Here is a 17,089-nt window from a genome sequence, read left to right on the forward strand (position 1 = left end):
AATCATGAACATGAAGGTACAATTCCTATATTCACATCATTTACTCTGGTGCATATAGCCAAGATACATGTAACACATTGCTTGCTCTGTCATGCCTATGCAGTCACATGCTCTTGCATTCTATATTAACATAATTGAATACATGTAGGGGGAGCCTATGCATGTTACATGTCTTTCCAAAGCTTTACTTGTTATCCTCTATATCTTTATCTAAAGCTTTGATGTATGTTGTCATCAATTAGCAAAAAGGAGGAGATTGAAACCACAAGTGCTCCCTGGGAGGTTTTGGTAATTAATGTCAACATATCTCTTGTTGGACTAATACTTCTACCTAGTATATTTCAGATGAGTTCAACAGTGGAGTGGCGTGGACAAGAGGATGTGGAACACCTTCAAGATGCTAAGGACAGAAGATTGGCAAAAGCTCAAAACCTCAAGACTCTACATTTTCATTTTAGTGATCCAAGATCACATTGAGTCCATAGGAAAAGCCAATACTATTAAAAGGGGATGATGTGTTGCTTAATGGCTTGCTTGCTCAAAGTGCTTAGTGATATGCTCCAAAGCCCTCAACCACTTTCCCATATACACATATCTCCCAAACCTAAAGTCAAAATCGGCCCTACCGATTTGATCTATCCGGCGCCACCGAGTTTACTTGACATAGCCACTGCCAGAAACCCTAGTCAATTCGGTCTCACCGATGGGATCCCGGTCTCACCGAGATGGGCTTGCAAACTCTCTGGTTCCTGTTGCAATAATTTCGGTCTCACCGAGATATGTAATTGGTCTCACCGAGTTTGCTTGACCAACTCTCTGGTTAGCTCATTACCAAAATCGGTCCCACTGAGTTTGTGTAATCGGTCGAACCGAGATGAGGTTTTACCCTAACCCTAGCACATCGGTCCCACCGAGTTGAACATATCGGTCCCACCGAAAAGCCTAACGTTCACATTTTGAACTAAATCGGTCTGACCGAGTTTTCTGATTCGGTCCCACCGAGTTTGGTGAATTGTGTGTAACAGTTAGATTTTGTGTGGAGGCTATATATACCCATCCACCCACTCTTCATTCATTGAGAGAGCCATCAGAATGTGCCTACACTTCCAGCATACATTTTCTGAGAGAGAACCACCTACTCATGTGTTGAGACCAAGATATTCCATTCCAACCACATGAATCTTGATCTCTAGCCTTCCCCAAGTTGCTTTCCACTCAAATCTTCTTTCCACCAAATCGAAATCCGTGAGAGAGTTGTTGAGTGTTGGGGAGACTATCATTTGAAGCACAAGAGCAAGGAGTTCATCATCAACACACCATCTATTACCTTTTGGAGAGTGGTGTCTCCTAGATTGGTTAGGTGTCACTTGGGAGCCTCCGTCAAGATTTTGGAGTTGAACCAAGGAGTTTGTACAGGCAAGGAGATCGCCTACTTCGTAAAGATCTACCCTAGTGAGGCAAGTCCTTCGTGGGCGATGGCCATGATGGGATAGACAAGGTTGCTTCTTCGTGGACTCTTCGTGGGTGGAGCCCTCCGTGGACTCGCGCAACCGTTACCCTTCGTGGGTTGAAGTCTCCATCAACGTGGATGTACGATAGCACCACCTATCGGAACCACGCCAAAAATCTTCGGTGTCTCCAATTGCGTTTGCACACTCCAATCCCATCTCTTTACATTCTTGCAACTTGCATGCTTTACTTTCCGCTGCTCATATACTCTTGCCATGCTTGCTCTTGTGCTAAAACTCCACCTTAACTTAAGGAATTTAAAACTGCTACTTTTCTTTGTTAAGAGTCTATTCACCCCCTCTCTAGACGCCTCTTCTCGGTCGTTTCACCCGGATTTGGGGTTCCCCCGGAGCAATGCGAGTGGGTAGAAGGTGGTTGCTATGGCGATGCCTTCAACAAGGTAACGACGCGTAGACACCGCCATGATCCACCCCTTGACCGTAGTCAGAGTTTGGTTTTCACCGGCAACCACGCCTCCCCAACTCGCCGTGGGGACTAGCCGTGGGATCCAAGGATCCGCCACAACCTGCCGGCAGACCACCTCCGACGGGGGAGGACGCCACCATCGCCACACCCAGGGCAAGAGCCGACGGGTTCCTCGTGTCGAGGAACGAACCCAGGAGCCCGCGTGCCGTCGTTGGAGTCGACGAGATGTAGCAGGTACTGCAGCCTAGGTCATGGCTCATCCGAACCCATCTAGGTCCAGATCGGGATCAACCATTGCCCTCGCCGGTCCTGGCCGGCGCCGCCACTCCATGTCACTGCCTTTGAATGACCGGAGCGAGCACCGCCGTTGTAATCCTGAGCTTTGGTCGAGGAGATCTGTTGCCGCGCCACACGGGCTTTGCCCAGCGACACTCCCGGTGGCAGCGATGGTGGGAGAAGGGGAGGGCTTGGCGTGGATCAGGTCTAGAGATGGCCGGCGGGGGCGCCCGGTGCGGCCCGGCGTGGCCCACGGGAGCAAGGGTCAGATGCGATCGAGTAGCTATGCTGGCGGTCAACCACTCCTATCTACGCTTTATTCCGACCTCGATCTACAGTCCAGTCTCAAGTGGTGCCATAGTGTCGCCAAGATAATTGTCTCCACTTCTTTCGGTCGCATACAACTGCTAGATCTCCTTTATATAATGATCTGTTTAATTTGTAAGAAATGGGCGATGCTCCTGATATGTATATGACAAATGCGCACCAATTAGTTTGAGCACTCATTTTTGCTGTGTGAATAGGTATTTGAATCGTCGTGCGCACCTTTGTCGGGCCATATCAATATTGAGAAAGGAGAGCAGAAGGAGACGCCATTGACGGCTATTGGAGCTTGGGAAAGGTTTCGAAAGCGGCAGGTGCTAAAAGAGCCATAGAACCAATGTCTGAAGGAATCACACCAGAGATGGAATTGTTTGAGACATTAAAAACAAGAAGTTGGAGTTCACTAATCTCTGGTAGAAGGCTCCCTGAGAGTTGATTGTTGTCTAGAAGGAGCAAGTTCATGTTTCTCATTGCACCAATGGTCGACGGTATCTCTCCATATAATAGATTCTGTGACAACTGGACATATCCAACGCACCCTAATTCAATGAAAGACATTGATGATGAAGTTGGGTGAAGAATTGTATGCCCTTTTAAGAGCATGTTCCATAAGCTGTGGCAGTTTTTTTCGAGATGTCATCAATGAATTGATGATGGTAAAACCTGGGTAAACCGTTGGTACCCACTGTTCCACGCCTAGGCACCTGGATGTGCGCACATCCATTAGCCCAGAATCCTTTTGATTAATCATAAAGGTTTGCTCTAGATTTCTCCCCATACCCACCGGTTGTCCACAAGGTTGAGCCACAATAAGCTTGTACAGTTTCCTGTCTCCCTTGGGATTTCACCAGAAAGTCGATTATTAGCTAACATCAACATAAAGAGTGATGTAAGGTTTCCAATCCCCGCCGAGATCTTACCAGAAAGCCTGTTGTATGACATATCCAATGCTTGGAGGCTCACAAGTTGGCAATATATCGGTGGGATAACACCAGAGAAGTTATTATGTGCAAGCACTAGGAACCTAATGCTATGCATGCTTGCAACCTCGGTGGGTAGGTTTCCTGAGAATTGATTTAAACTGAGTTCAAGCATTGTAAGGTGTGGCAATTGGAGTATGCCAGATGAGATAATGCCCCCGGTGTAGCTCTACTCGCGAAGCCAGAGATTCCTCAAACTTGTTAATTCCCAAAGATTTCTGGGACATCCCCTCCAATATTGTTATCACTGACGTCTAAGAACTTCAGCTTAGTACAATTTATCAGATGAAATGGTATCTTGTGGTGGAAGTTGTTGCTCCCGAGAAGTAGTACGTCAATCCCACTGAGTAATAATCCAATTTCCGGTGGTATTGATGACCCACCAAAATGGTTGTCCAATAATGATAGACATGCCAAATCCAAGCATTTAGCAACAGAGCTTGGAATTTTGCCATACAGATGATTGCTAGAGAGATCCAAGGTCGGCAGCTTACATCCCACTAGAAACAAGCTTAGAGGAAGGCTGCCTGTGAGGTCATTGTCGCATACGTTGAACTGTATTAGCCTCCCAATACCACCCCAAGGAATCCCAGTAAAGCGATTAAAGCTAAAGTCAACATACTTAAGCTTTGAGCAGTGGTCAAACCATCCAATTATGTTTCTTGTAAGATTATTGTTGGAGATGTTAAAGATGTCAAGTTTTCCGCAAATTATTGGGAAGTTCATGTTGATGCTGCCCTCAAACCTATTCCGTTAGACATCCAATGTTTGCAGGTTAGTCATGTTAGACACATCAAGGACACCACCAATGAGGTTCATAGAGAGGTTGAGGTGCTGGAGCCCCCGACATCTATTAAGGTCAGATGGAAGTTCACCAGTGATGCTATTTGCTGAGAGGTCTACGTGTGTGAGGCCAGTAATGCTTGAGAAGTTGTGAAACGCTGGTCCAGTGATGTTGGAGCTGGATAGGTCAAGGGAATGGGGGAAATATCTGGTGCACCGGTGCACCGAACCCATGTTGCACATTTTAAATGTTTGAAAAATTCTGAAAATAATTTAGCACATTCACACAACATTTATGTAGGTTGTTACAAAATTTCAAGTCAAAATAAAAAACATAGATCTAAAAACAAGAATAATAAATTCAACACCGAATAGTACATAACATAGGTTGGACTTTAGATTTGGCCCATTATCACACTAGTGTCAAATTTGTCATTTTTTATCTCAAGAAATGTTTCGAATTTTGATACGAAATTTGTAACAACAAACATTGATGTTGTGTCAATGTTCCTGATTTTTTCTTTCAGATTTTTAAAAATGTTCTACGGCATCTGATGCACCGGTAGCACCACAAGTGTGGGTGCACCGCGCGCCCATTAGCATCACATCCAACTCCTTTCCAATTGCATGGAGAGGCCTCCGACTCCAGCCATCCATTGTACGGACCATGGTTTACTTGGTTGTATGCACGCAAGAAGTTCTTTAGCTCGGTGAGCACCTCCTTGTCACTCTGCCCACAAACCATCTCAGCTGTAACAAAAGGGCTGCAATTAGTTAATTATTAAGAAAATAATTAATTGAACCAAATCATCAGCTGGTGTGTTTTGTTGCATGCATGGTGTCCCGCTTTATGTCTAATCAGTACACTCAGTGGGTCTGATTAGCTATATGTTAGGGTATGGCTAGCTCTCATATAGATGAGAAATTACGTAAGTCTCTTCCAAGTGAGACTAGCATGATGAAAAGATTAAAAAAACCATCTCGAATCTTTGCATAAAATCAAATGACGTACATAGGACTTAGATGAGACTTTGTTAATATTAGATATAATCATGATTGTAGGTGAGCCTGCTATTATGACGTACATAGGACTTAGATGAGACTTTGTCCTATTGATCCATCATGACGTACATAGGACTTAGATGAGACTTTGTTTTCCATGCAAGTAAACCATTTGAATGTTTAACCAAGATTATAGAATAAACAAACAACATCTAAAATACCTAAAAGATAAAAATATGAAACTACTTTTCATGATGGATCAAATGATATAAATTTTGTATTGTGATATATTTTTTCTAAAAACTTGGTCAAACATGGCCTCGTTTGACTTTTGAAAAAACAAATACAACTTATATAAAGGAACGGAGGGAGTATTTAAATCTTTATAGCCTCCTTACGTCACCTTTTAAATCTTTATAGTCTTCTTATGCCACCTTATTATACTGGCCCTAATCACCCATATTAAAGCAGTAATAAACTACAGGAGCGACACCCTGCTGCGGCAATCAATCGGTGTCTTCGTATTTCGCGTGTGTGTGGGTGTGGTGTTCGCGTGTACAGCATAGCCAGCCTGCGGCTCGATTCGATCAAGCCAAGGCAGCGCACGCTAGTCTATGTAAGACACTTATGCGTCTCGGCATTGAGCAGCTAGTGGCTGCTGCGTACGTACATGTTCCGGCGAAAAGCACCCGTCATGAACAACGTCTGATGTTACGTGTCAGGCCTATTGTCAAAAATAACTTTCCCCCTGCTCTATATGTAAACGGTCGAATCAATCTAAGATAATGAGAAAATCCTCTTACAAAGCAGATTAAAAATAAAACAGAAGCGATGCGAGTCGGCTTGTAGCCAACAGTATGTGTTAATTGATGTACAACTTTTCTAGGAACAATCACACACTTGATGTAGTTGCTGTACACAACTGAAACAGAACTAGCGACGGATAATGTATTGATTTCGGAACAAGAAAGATGGAATGGAACTTGGGACTGCAAAAGGAATACAAATGCGCCCTACATTTGGAGATAGGAATGATACATACTGGCAATCAGGACCACACAAAGCAATTTCAGAAGCTGGTGGAAAGGCAGCAATATGGAGGGAGAATTGTTTGTTGGTGCTGCGGGAGATAAATATTCAGCCATGAGTTCTTGCCCAAGCATATAACCATGTATGCTCTGTCTCACCATGAACCTCCAGACCATTTAAATACCCCTTTGCACAAAGATCACTAACTCCTAAGACGCGAAAGTGAGCCTGACGGTAGCAGGCTAATTGGACTGCAGAACAGTCAGTGTAATCTAGTACGGTTTTTTCTTCTTCTTTTTCGAAAATGGGTTTTTTCTTCTTCTAGAAACGGTCTTTTTCATTGATCCAGTAAATGGTATGGACTTAGACCAAGTAAATGATAAGGACTTGAGTGCCCTGAATTTACCTTGTTATGTCTCTGTCAATGCTAGAGATAACAACTGCGTATTACAAACTCCGCTAGAATATTCCACTGAATTTGGTGGCTTTGTAGTTTCTTGTTTTTATGTGAACGAGGACTAATGTGGATTTCATGTTAGCGTTAGATGCTCTTTACCAGTAAGATGTGCCCTAAAATATGTGATGAAATCACTTTGGAAGATGTCAGCTTCTTACCGTTTCTTCCTAAACACGGCAGAAAACTTGAAGTCTTGATGCCACCTATGAAACTCCCCTAGAATTTACTCTTGAAGTTTTGATGCCATCTATGAAACTCCACTAGAATATTCCATTGAATTTCCCTTGAAGTCTTGATGCCATCTATGAAACTCTTCCAACGACGTCAGCAAATTGTAAAGCAGTTCAATCTGATTGAAGGAAGTTTTGGCTTTTGGTCAATGTCCCTTTTTTCGCATAAAGTCACTAGGAATTTCTTTGTCTTGTCCAAGTGTTAGGTTGTTTGTTGAGTGCATTTTATCGAGCATTTGGCAAACAAGGCCTTTTTCCGAGTGCCTAGACAAACATTTTTGAAAAAAAAAGGAATTCGGCAAACTTGTACACAGAAACACTCGGCAAAGTAGTGTCTTTGTCGAGTGTTTTAATAACACACATGGCCAACAATTAAAAAGCAATAAAATGCATGTGTTCATTTGGATTTTAAGATCATACTATGGAATTTTGAGTTTTTTTTAGGGAGCTATATAGATTTTCTTGAACTCATAGCCCAAATTTTTTATACATGCAGTTCAAAATTGAATATTCTCCGGTAAATAGCTGAAATGCAATTAATCCCTTAAAACTATTAAATGGTTCCAGAAAAATGACAAAACTTGGCATTTGGACGTAATGTAATATGTTGCATGTGGGAAAATATTAGGGATGCTTTAGATAAAAATGTGTTGATTTTTAAGGCATTAAGTGTATTTATAGGAATATAATGGATATAATTTAAATTTGAAGTAGAAGCGCATTTTTGGGGGGGGGGGGGGGGAATGGGTTGAAAAATCCTATTTATGTTCTTGTGTGTATTTTAGGCCTTATCCAGTGAATAAAAGGAATATCCTGAACATCAGGGTGCGGTTTTTTATTTCTAGAAAATGCATACGAAGTGCGAAAAACATGAGACTGACATGTCGTCAATATTTGACCTAAATTGGCTGTGGTAAAAATTGAGAAGGTTTCGCAAAAAAGTGCAGATGTACACTGCTTAGAGATCGAATCATCTTTGAGGAATAATCATGTTTTTGAGAGGATATGGTTCGGATTTGAAGATGAAGTGTCAGTTACTTAATCGTTTGACCTTGAAACTTTTTATGTGATATACACCCTTAAAAATTCTATGTCAAAATTTACATTTTTGGGGTTTATTTATTATGTTTAAACAATTAAGGCATGTATAGGCATAATTAAATGGTATAATTCAAATTTGAACTGCAAATGCATGGAAGACTTGCAAAAATGGGCTGTAAAAATTTATTTCTGTTAATGAGTCTATGTTTACGCATTATCCAAGAAAAATAAAAAGATTCTCAAGCATGAGGGTGCGAAGACTCGACCCATAACATGTGGCTTATTGGTTTTTTTCATGCTAGAAAATGTAAAAGAAGTCTAAAAAACATGAAACCTCGCATGGTGTCAACATATGAACTAAATAGTTTGTGGTAAAAAACTGAGAAGGTTTCGCAAAAGTTTTGACGTACACTGCTTGGAAACCAGAACATCACGAAGAAGAACGATGGTTTTGAGAAGGAATGTGCCAAGTTTAAAGGTGAAGTGTCAGTTGCTTCATCGCTTCACCTTAAAAAAACATCTAGAATCAACATGCGTCATTAAATTTTGGGGTGTGTTTGCTATATTTCATTAGATGCATTTCTAGACATTAAACAGATATAATTCAAATTTGAACCACAAGTGCATGAAAGAGTTGGCAAAATGGGTTGAAATATGTTATTTGTATTAAGAGAAAAGTATGTTTTTCGTCCCTCAAATTTCTCAATAGTCCACATTTGGTCCCTTAAGAATTTTTCGGCGACATTTAGTCCTTCAAGTATCAAAACTAGACAAAATTAATCCAAAACCAGATTTAGAGAGCAAACCAGCCACGTGTCCTCGTTTTTCTCTCCTTCAGCCGCATCATCTACCTGCTCCTGCCGCTGATGAAAAAAGGAAACCTACATGCGCTGCCGCCGGCACCCTACCACCATCAAATGCAACCATCCATCTATGCCGCCGGTCACGCAATGCCATGCCATCCACCTTACCCTACCGTGGCCGTGCACCACCGTGCACCCTTATTGCACTGCACCCGCACACCCAGGCCGGTTCGCCCCACCAGACAATGCCGGCGGCGCCCCTCCCGTGTCACGTACCTTCCCGCAGGTGGATCTGACCTATAAGGGGGTCTTCCCGCTGGGATGCTGGTTGCGCTCCTCCCATCAGTGGCGTATCCGCCATGACGTTGAGGTGATGCAGGCATGGCTCGGATCCATCTGTGCTGATGGCTGTGCTGGTCGGCGCTAGTGACCCTAGAGAGGGTTGTGCCACTGCCTTGCGCTTTGATCTATAGCACCGCTGATGACACAGAGATGAGGGCCACCCCCTTTTTCTTCCACTCACACGGCCGGTGAGGCCCCATCGGGTGATAGGTACCCACCAATATCGCCCTCAGCTCCCCTCTTGGTTTACTGCGGTGACAGGAACCCACCGTCGTGCGTGTGTCGTTCACTTTCCGGTTTTGGACAAAGAAAACAACTTCCACGTGGCCAGTTTTCTACTTAAATCTTGTTTTGGACGTAATTTACCCGGTTTTGAGACTTGAGGGACCAAATGTCGCCAGAAAATTCTTAAGGGACCAAATGTAGACTTTTGGGGAACTTGAGGGACGAAAAACATAATTTTCTCTTATATTAATGAGTACTCCCTCTGTTCCAAAATAGATGACCCAACTTTGTACTAACTTTGTACTAAAGTTAGTATAAAGTTGGGTCATCTATTTTAGAACGGAGGGAGTATATGTTTAGGCCTTATCTAAGAAAAATAAGAAGAATCCAAAACATCAGGTGCCAAGACTTGGTCCCCGAACATGGATTTATTTGTGTTTCAATTCTGTAAAATGCAAACGAGGTATTAAAAACATGAAACCTGGCATGGTGTGATTATATGAACTAAATAGGTTGTGACGGAAAATTATAAGGTTTCACGAAATTTGTGACATACACTCCATAGAAATTGAACCATCCCAAGGAAGAATCATGGTTTCGAGAGGGAACATGTCAGGTTTGCTGGCAAAGTGGCTGCTGCTTCATCGTTTGACCTTTAAACTTTTGATGTGATACACATACACCACATATTCCAAATAAAAATCTGGCATTTGCTGGGGTTTGTTTTCTATATTTAAACTATTAAGTGCATTTCTAGGCATTAAATGCATATAGTTCAAATTTGAACCGCAAGTGCATGAAAGAGTTGGCAAAAATGGGTTAAAAACTTATTTGTGTTAATGAGTCTATTTAGGCCTTATCAATCAAAAGAAAAAAAAATCTCAATCATCAAGGTGCAAAGACTCAACCCCGAACATGTAGGTTGCTAGCTTTTAAATTCTAGAAAATGCAAACAAAGTCTGAAAAACATGAAACAAGGCACGGTGTTTTTATATGACATAAATAGGTTGTGGTTAAAATGAGAAGGTTTAACAAAAGTTGTGATGTACACTACATGAAAACCAAAACATCACAGAGGTAGAATCTTTGTTTTAAGTTGGAGCAGGTCAGGTTTAAACGCAAAGTTTCAGTTGTTTGATTGCTTGATGTTAGAACTTTTTATACCTTCAACATACATCATTAAATGTTGAGACAGGTGCTTTTTTCGTCCCTCAACTTATCGTGAAGTGTGGCTTCATCCCTGAACTTTTTTAGGGTGCAACTTTCATCCCTCTAACTCTTAATACTAGGTATAGTTAGTCCCTGGCAACGATATTCAACAGTCAAACCCGGTTTTGACCTTTTTATCGAAAACCCCCGGTTTTGACCTTGTGCGACATGGTTTTGGCCACGTTGTCACTGTAAAGTGACATAGGGACGCATGTCATTGAGATAAATCTCTCTCTCTCTCTCTCTCTCTCATGTCACCGATCTGTTGGCATTGCTCCGCATGTCATTGAGATAAATCTCTCGCTCTCTCTCTCTCATGTCACCGATCTGTTGGCGTTGCTCCAGTGACAGGAGCATCTCCACCCGCTTTAAATATCCACTGCGTCATGCAGAGAGAAAGGCTGTGATGCTACTCTAGGAGGTCAGTGATGGGAGCAACTCATCCCTCTTTAGATGTTCGACATCATAGTTGGGGTGAGGACATGGAATAGATGGAAGATCGGATCTAAACTGGTACGATGGAGAGGAAGGAGCACAATTCACCGAGGTCCAATCCCAAACCCTTGGTGCATTCCCCTTACAGTGATGATGTGAACAAATATGTGCCATATATAAAAAGTCAAAACTAGATTTAGCCGATCAAGACTCATGTTAGGGACTAATTCTACACGATATTAAGAGTTGAGGGGTTAATTTTGCTACAAAAAGTGATCAAAAGAATGACACATCAAGTCAAAATCAGGTTTGATCGAGGAATACCACTATGAGGGACTAACTATACCTGGTATTAAGAGTTGAGGGATGAAGGTTACACCAAAAAAACTTAAGGGACGAAAGCCACACTTCGCGATTAGTTGAGGGACGAAAAATGCACTTTACTCTTAAATGTTCCACTCATCATGCCAACATGCATGCCACACCAAATTTGATCTTCTCAACATGAAACTATGCCAACTCACTATATATTCCACTATGCATGGGAAATACCCATCTTAATATGCATCATGCATGTATATTGAAGATTTGTTTACAACTATATAATAATAAAATATATTATATTATATTATATTATATGTGTTTGAGTTTCAATTCTCATATTTCTAATCAGAATACTAAAGTTACATACTGCTACAGGTGTTGGGATTTCACCGAAGAGGTAGGGTCATGTAGTATAGTAGCAGATAGTATTTCCCTCCATTAAGAACCGAGGTTTATCGAACCAATAGGAGATGGCACACAAACAACGTGAACGGTATTTGCAACACATAAAACAAATGCTTGCACCCAACGAAGGTAAGAGGATTGCCAATCCCCTTGTTCTTGCCAAATGCAAGGATTAAATGTGATAGTGACAGATATATACAAATAAAATAAATAAAAATAAAAATAAAAACAATGAGTAAATCTAGGATTTTAGGAAATATGAAAAAATGGGCCTCGGGGCCACAGGTTAAATAGAGGCATCTCTCTCTCATAAGCATAGCAACGGTCGGTAAACCAATTACTGTTGGGCAATTGACAAAATAGCGCATAGTTATGATTATGATTCTTCATGGTATGATGCATATATAGGCATTAAGTCCGTGACAAGTAGACCGTATAATCCAACTGCATCTACTACTATTAGTCCACCCCAAGACTGCTATCCAGCATGCATCTCAAAGTATTTAGTTCATCACAAATAGGGTAATGCTTTAAGCAAGATGACATAATGTAAGCAAAGTAAGACCAAGCAATATGTTCGAACCCCGTCGTCTTATCCTTAGTAGCCACAATACAATACGTTCCTTGCAACTCCTCCTGTCATAGATAAGTACAATATGTGCGTGTGGATCGATGACGTTTCGCACTGTTTATCTTCTCAACTCCACTCTATACCTCCTTTATCCTTTCTTCTGCCACAACTCCCAGCCCTCCTGCCGCCCCCAATTCCTACTCCTCCCGCCTAGTCCCCAACTACTAACCCGGCGTCGCTGCCATCACTCTGCCTCGAATCCAACAGCTCCAGCCACCACCGCCTACTGTCGCATTGCGCGGATCCCGTCGAGTGCAAAGAAGAGGGAGTGCCTCCTCGCCCTAAGCTCAATCAACCACCGAGGGTCAAGTTTGAAGGCATCTAAAGGTTGCTCTCCTCCACTATCCTGCGGCGGCCGAGGACGATGTTCAGATATCCACCACCCTGCCCAAGATCACTGGCGTTCTCAACAACTTCGACATGTCTATGCCCAAGTTCTATCTTGGTGCTGGCTAGCAGGTCTTGGGTAAGGGACATTACCACGTCGAAGCTTGATATCGAGGCTTAGTGAACAAGAGTGACAATAGTGATGGATCTAGGATACGGCGAGGTCATGCTTGATGTCGAGGCTAGGGTCGTCTATGAGCTCCAATAGTGGAGATGGAGCACCAATGGGAACAAGGACGTCAGGATCATTGTATTTTCATAAAAAATAGCAAACATTTTTGCCGATTGTATGCACTAGAAAATCGTATGTGCCACGTGGCAACAACTCCATCTACCCTGTTCTTCTTAGTCGCTTTTTTTGCCGAGTACCCACATTTTCCGCTCAGCAAGGCCTTTCTCGAGAGCCCGACACATGGAACTTGGCAAAGCCCGCTTTGCTTTAAGGGTGTAAGACAAGCACCTTTGTTGAGTGGCCTTCGCCGAGTATTCTAGATAATCGACAAATAAGGCGATTCCAGTAGTGGGTCTTCCAATCTATTAATAATTTGTCATGGTAGTCCCAAGATCATTAAGGAAAAAAATTACAATCAGATCAGTGGACCATTTGGCTACAACTACAAGTACTAGAGCAAGATGAAGGCACGCCACTGCATCACCCTCCCTCACAAGAGCAGGGTAAACTAGGTTGTAGTAGGTTGTTGGGAAGTCATCTTGCTAAGGCCCCCAATGACCAGCTTACCACAATAGCAACCTTCACGAACGATGAAAACCATAGATCAGAAGGGTCATACATATAAACACACGAAATAAAATGATGGCTGGACAAATATAGATGGATCCGGTAGAGACAAACGCCGACTGGATCTAAACCCTACGGCATGGCAATCTTGGGCCCTGCCTGCTGCTGCGCTACGGCATGGCAATCTTGGGCCAATGATGTCTATGCCAAGGTGCATGCTGCTTGGTGGCAATCATGTGTCCTCGCTGCAGTGGTGGGTCAGTCTTGGATGGAGCGGTGGCCCTGGAAGGTGATGTTGCGCGTTTGGCTCTACAACGAGCAACACTGCAACGGTGGTGGTCCCCTCCTTGGTTGTGTGGATAGCGTGGGGTGGGTGGTAGATGGTCTTGGTGTTGTCATGGCTTCAGCAGTGGCATGCAGCATCCTAGTATTGATCTGGAGGTTTTGATTTGAAGGCATTGATCTAGCAGCAGCGGTCCTTCCCTTGGGACTGGTGAGGATCCGAGCGAAAAATTTGAGCTCCAACATAGGCGATGACAATGCATGTGTGTGTCGCTTCCCTCGGGGGGGGGGGGGGGGGGGGGGGGGGTTATTACGATTCCGCTCGTCGTGCTAGGGCTTCGGTGAAAACCCTAGTCTGTACTTTCAGTCTCGGTGGCGTCGCCTAGTGTCATTACCCTCTTGGGAGCGTTGCCCTGAAGCTTAGACACCTCCTAGTCACAACTCGTGGTGAGAAGCTTTGTCCCTGGCGAGAAGCTTCTTTGACTATGGCGTGGTGTAGTGCCGTCTGTTTCCTACATGTGACCTTGTTGTGTATGTTCTCAGTCCTGGCTGTTCGTAGGAAGGATCGGCGTTGCACGGTCCAGAGCGAGAGGGCGGGTGGTTCTCTTCGGCGATAGCTTGGTGTGTGTGGTGCAATGGTGTCCGGTGGTCTGCCTTGGTGGCGTGGTCTCGTTCCTAGTCGGTAGTCTCCAGTGCTTTTTCGCGGGGTAGGGTTTCTCCTATTCTGTTCCTTGACTCAGAGTTGGTGATATTTGCGACTCTCGGTTTTTTGTACCTGTTAGCATTTCCCCATCACCTTGTATCAGTTCGCCCGTTTGGCTTTATTTATAAAGTGGGGGCAAAAGCGCGTTTTGAGAGACAATATATGGACGGATTTAAACGACTATAATCCATAGTATAACTGGTTGAGTTTGGGAGGGCTGATTTGCCCGAATCTTTTCATAATTAAGTTCTACTCTAGTCAAAAAATAAAATTTGTACACATTGACTAAACTCCGCATGTGGAACGCCAGGCTTGAACGACTCTCCAGTCATTCCGTGTGTGGAACGTCAGGGCTTCAACGACCAGTAGTAAGCTAGTGACATGGCTATAAACCCGCGGTGCAACGACTATATAGCAACACTGCAAGTCCAGCTAGTTCCTCAAAGAGGAAAGGAAAGTTGCACCCGTCCTTGCAAAGCAAAGCTGCTACTAGAGTCTAGACTGGTAACATGAAGCTATTCTGTGATGAAGTGCTGGCAACTGTTGTGCCCATAGCAGTGTACTGGGTGTACTCCGGCGTGTACATGTGGCTTGGCCAGTGCCAGTCAATGGACAGGTACAGGCTACACCCCAGGAAGGAGGAGAACGGCAAGAACTTGGTGTCCAAGCGCGACGCCGTCAAGGGCGTCGTCCTGCAGCAGCTCCTCCAGGCCGCCACCGCCGCCGCCATGTTCACCGTAAGATTAACAACTCTGCATGCATGCACCAGCGAACTGTACATTCACCAACCTTCGTCATAAAATAAGCATCTCAACTTTAATACAACTTTGTATTAAAGTTAGTATAAAGTTGAAATATTTATTTTGAGACGGAGGGAATATGATAAAGCGCCACATATTTATGCCGACGTGCGTACGTTATGTGCCCACAGCTTGTAGGCGAGAGCACCGCGACGGCCACCGGCAGAGCACCGCAGCGGACCTGGACCGGGACGTGCTTGACGGTGGCGTGCCAGATCGGAGTGGCCATGGCCGTGCTCGACGGGTGGCAGTACGTGTGGCACCGGTGCATGCACCTCAACAGGTTCCTGTACCGGCACGTCCACTCGTGGCATCACCGCCTCGTCGTGCCCTACGCCTTCGGCGCCCTGTACAACCACCCCATCGAGGGCCTCCTCCTCGACACCATGGGCGGCGCGCTCGGCTTCCTCGCCTCCGGCATGTCCCCGCGCGTCTCCATCTTCTTCTTCACGCTCTGCACCGTCAAGGCCGTCGACGACCACTGCGGCATGTGGCTGCCGGGGAACATGTTCCACCGGTGCTTCTGGAACAACACGGCGTACCACGATGTCCACCATCAGCTGCGCACTAGTGGATACAACTTCTCGCAGCCCTTCTTCGTGACATGGGACAGGGTGTTTGGGACGCACATGCCCTATGTGATCGAGGAAGACAGGGCCCACGGTGTGCTCCGGGCGCGGCCCATGGCCTTACATACATCTGCCGGAAAATAGCTACCAGAAAACACACTAGCAGCTAGCCACACCACACAACTTTTGTATCTTTTTTTTTTGTATCCCTTCAATAATCTCTGATACTAGGGCAACTATGCGAATATTCCGACGGATATAGCTACATAGGGATAAAGAAACATTTGTATGTTGGTTAATCTGCATAAATAATAGATCCTTGATGGCGCGTGTTGCTGCGGCCGTCTGTTTTGACTCTTAATTGTTAGGTATACACAATAACTTGTATACATTTGTGTACAATGCTTTGAATAATATTGCTTGCGGGTAGATTCTGCTTGCCTCCTTTATTTTTTTGGCGAAAATGATCAGATATATTATAAAAGTCTATGGACCACTACTACTGCTAGACCACTGAACCGAACGACCACTACTACTACTAGACCACTTAACCGAACGACGACTACTACCGCCAGAATGAACCGCCGACGCGACGCTGTTGCCGCTTCCTAACCGAACCCGGCATGATCTTGTCGATGACGGCCGGGAAGTCTTCCTGCACATGCTCCCAAGGACCAGCGCCCTGGAGCCATAGTTGTCGTTGTTGAACCATTGGATAGATCTGAAACACTTGACACCAAATCTCGCCACATGACGAGAAACCATAACCTCACCGCCCCAAGGAGACGACATGAATTTAAACCGGAGCTCCGTCGACTATGTCCAGACGGACAAACTCGAGGAGGATCGAAACCCGGAAGGCAAACTCGAAGAAGAAGCGCCGCCATCCGCAATAGCTTTACACCTGCGAGGGCTAAAAAAACCGATCCTAAACTACTAACCGGAGCAGAGACATCGAGATTCTCGTCCCCGCCACCAGTCACCGGAGCAATAGGCAGAGGGGAGGAGAATCCACAGGCTCCGCAAATAATTGAAGAGAGGAATCTAGTTGTTCCATATAATTTGGGTGTTCGGGTTTTTTTCTTAGGTCTAATATACTTGTAGTTGGTTCGAGCCATGGCATCATGCGTTTGGGCTTTGAATTGAAATGCTTAATGCAGAGTTGCATATATTTTGAG

General features: G+C 44.2%; 1 protein-coding gene and 1 pseudogene across 1 annotated transcript; one reads left to right on the forward strand and one right to left on the reverse strand.

The window, feature by feature from the left end:
* Window positions 1-2,814: 2,814 nt before the first annotated feature.
* Window positions 2,815-5,043, reverse strand: LOC109783085 (probable LRR receptor-like serine/threonine-protein kinase At1g74360; annotated as a pseudogene).
* Window positions 5,044-14,979: 9,936 nt separating this feature from the next.
* Window positions 14,980-16,272, forward strand: LOC109783086 (sphinganine C4-monooxygenase 1-like). The gene is made up of 2 exons (XM_020341692.4): window positions 14,980-15,279; window positions 15,474-16,272. Exons 1-2 carry the CDS (start codon window positions 15,052-15,054, stop codon window positions 16,053-16,055), a joined length of 810 nt encoding a protein of 269 aa, XP_020197281.1. The 5' UTR covers window positions 14,980-15,051; the 3' UTR covers window positions 16,056-16,272.
* Window positions 16,273-17,089: the final 817 nt, after the last annotated feature.

Source organism: Aegilops tauschii, chromosome 6, assembly GCF_002575655.3.
Source record: "Aegilops tauschii subsp. strangulata cultivar AL8/78 chromosome 6, Aet v6.0, whole genome shotgun sequence".
NCBI classification, from domain to species: Eukaryota; Viridiplantae; Streptophyta; class Magnoliopsida; order Poales; family Poaceae; genus Aegilops; species Aegilops tauschii.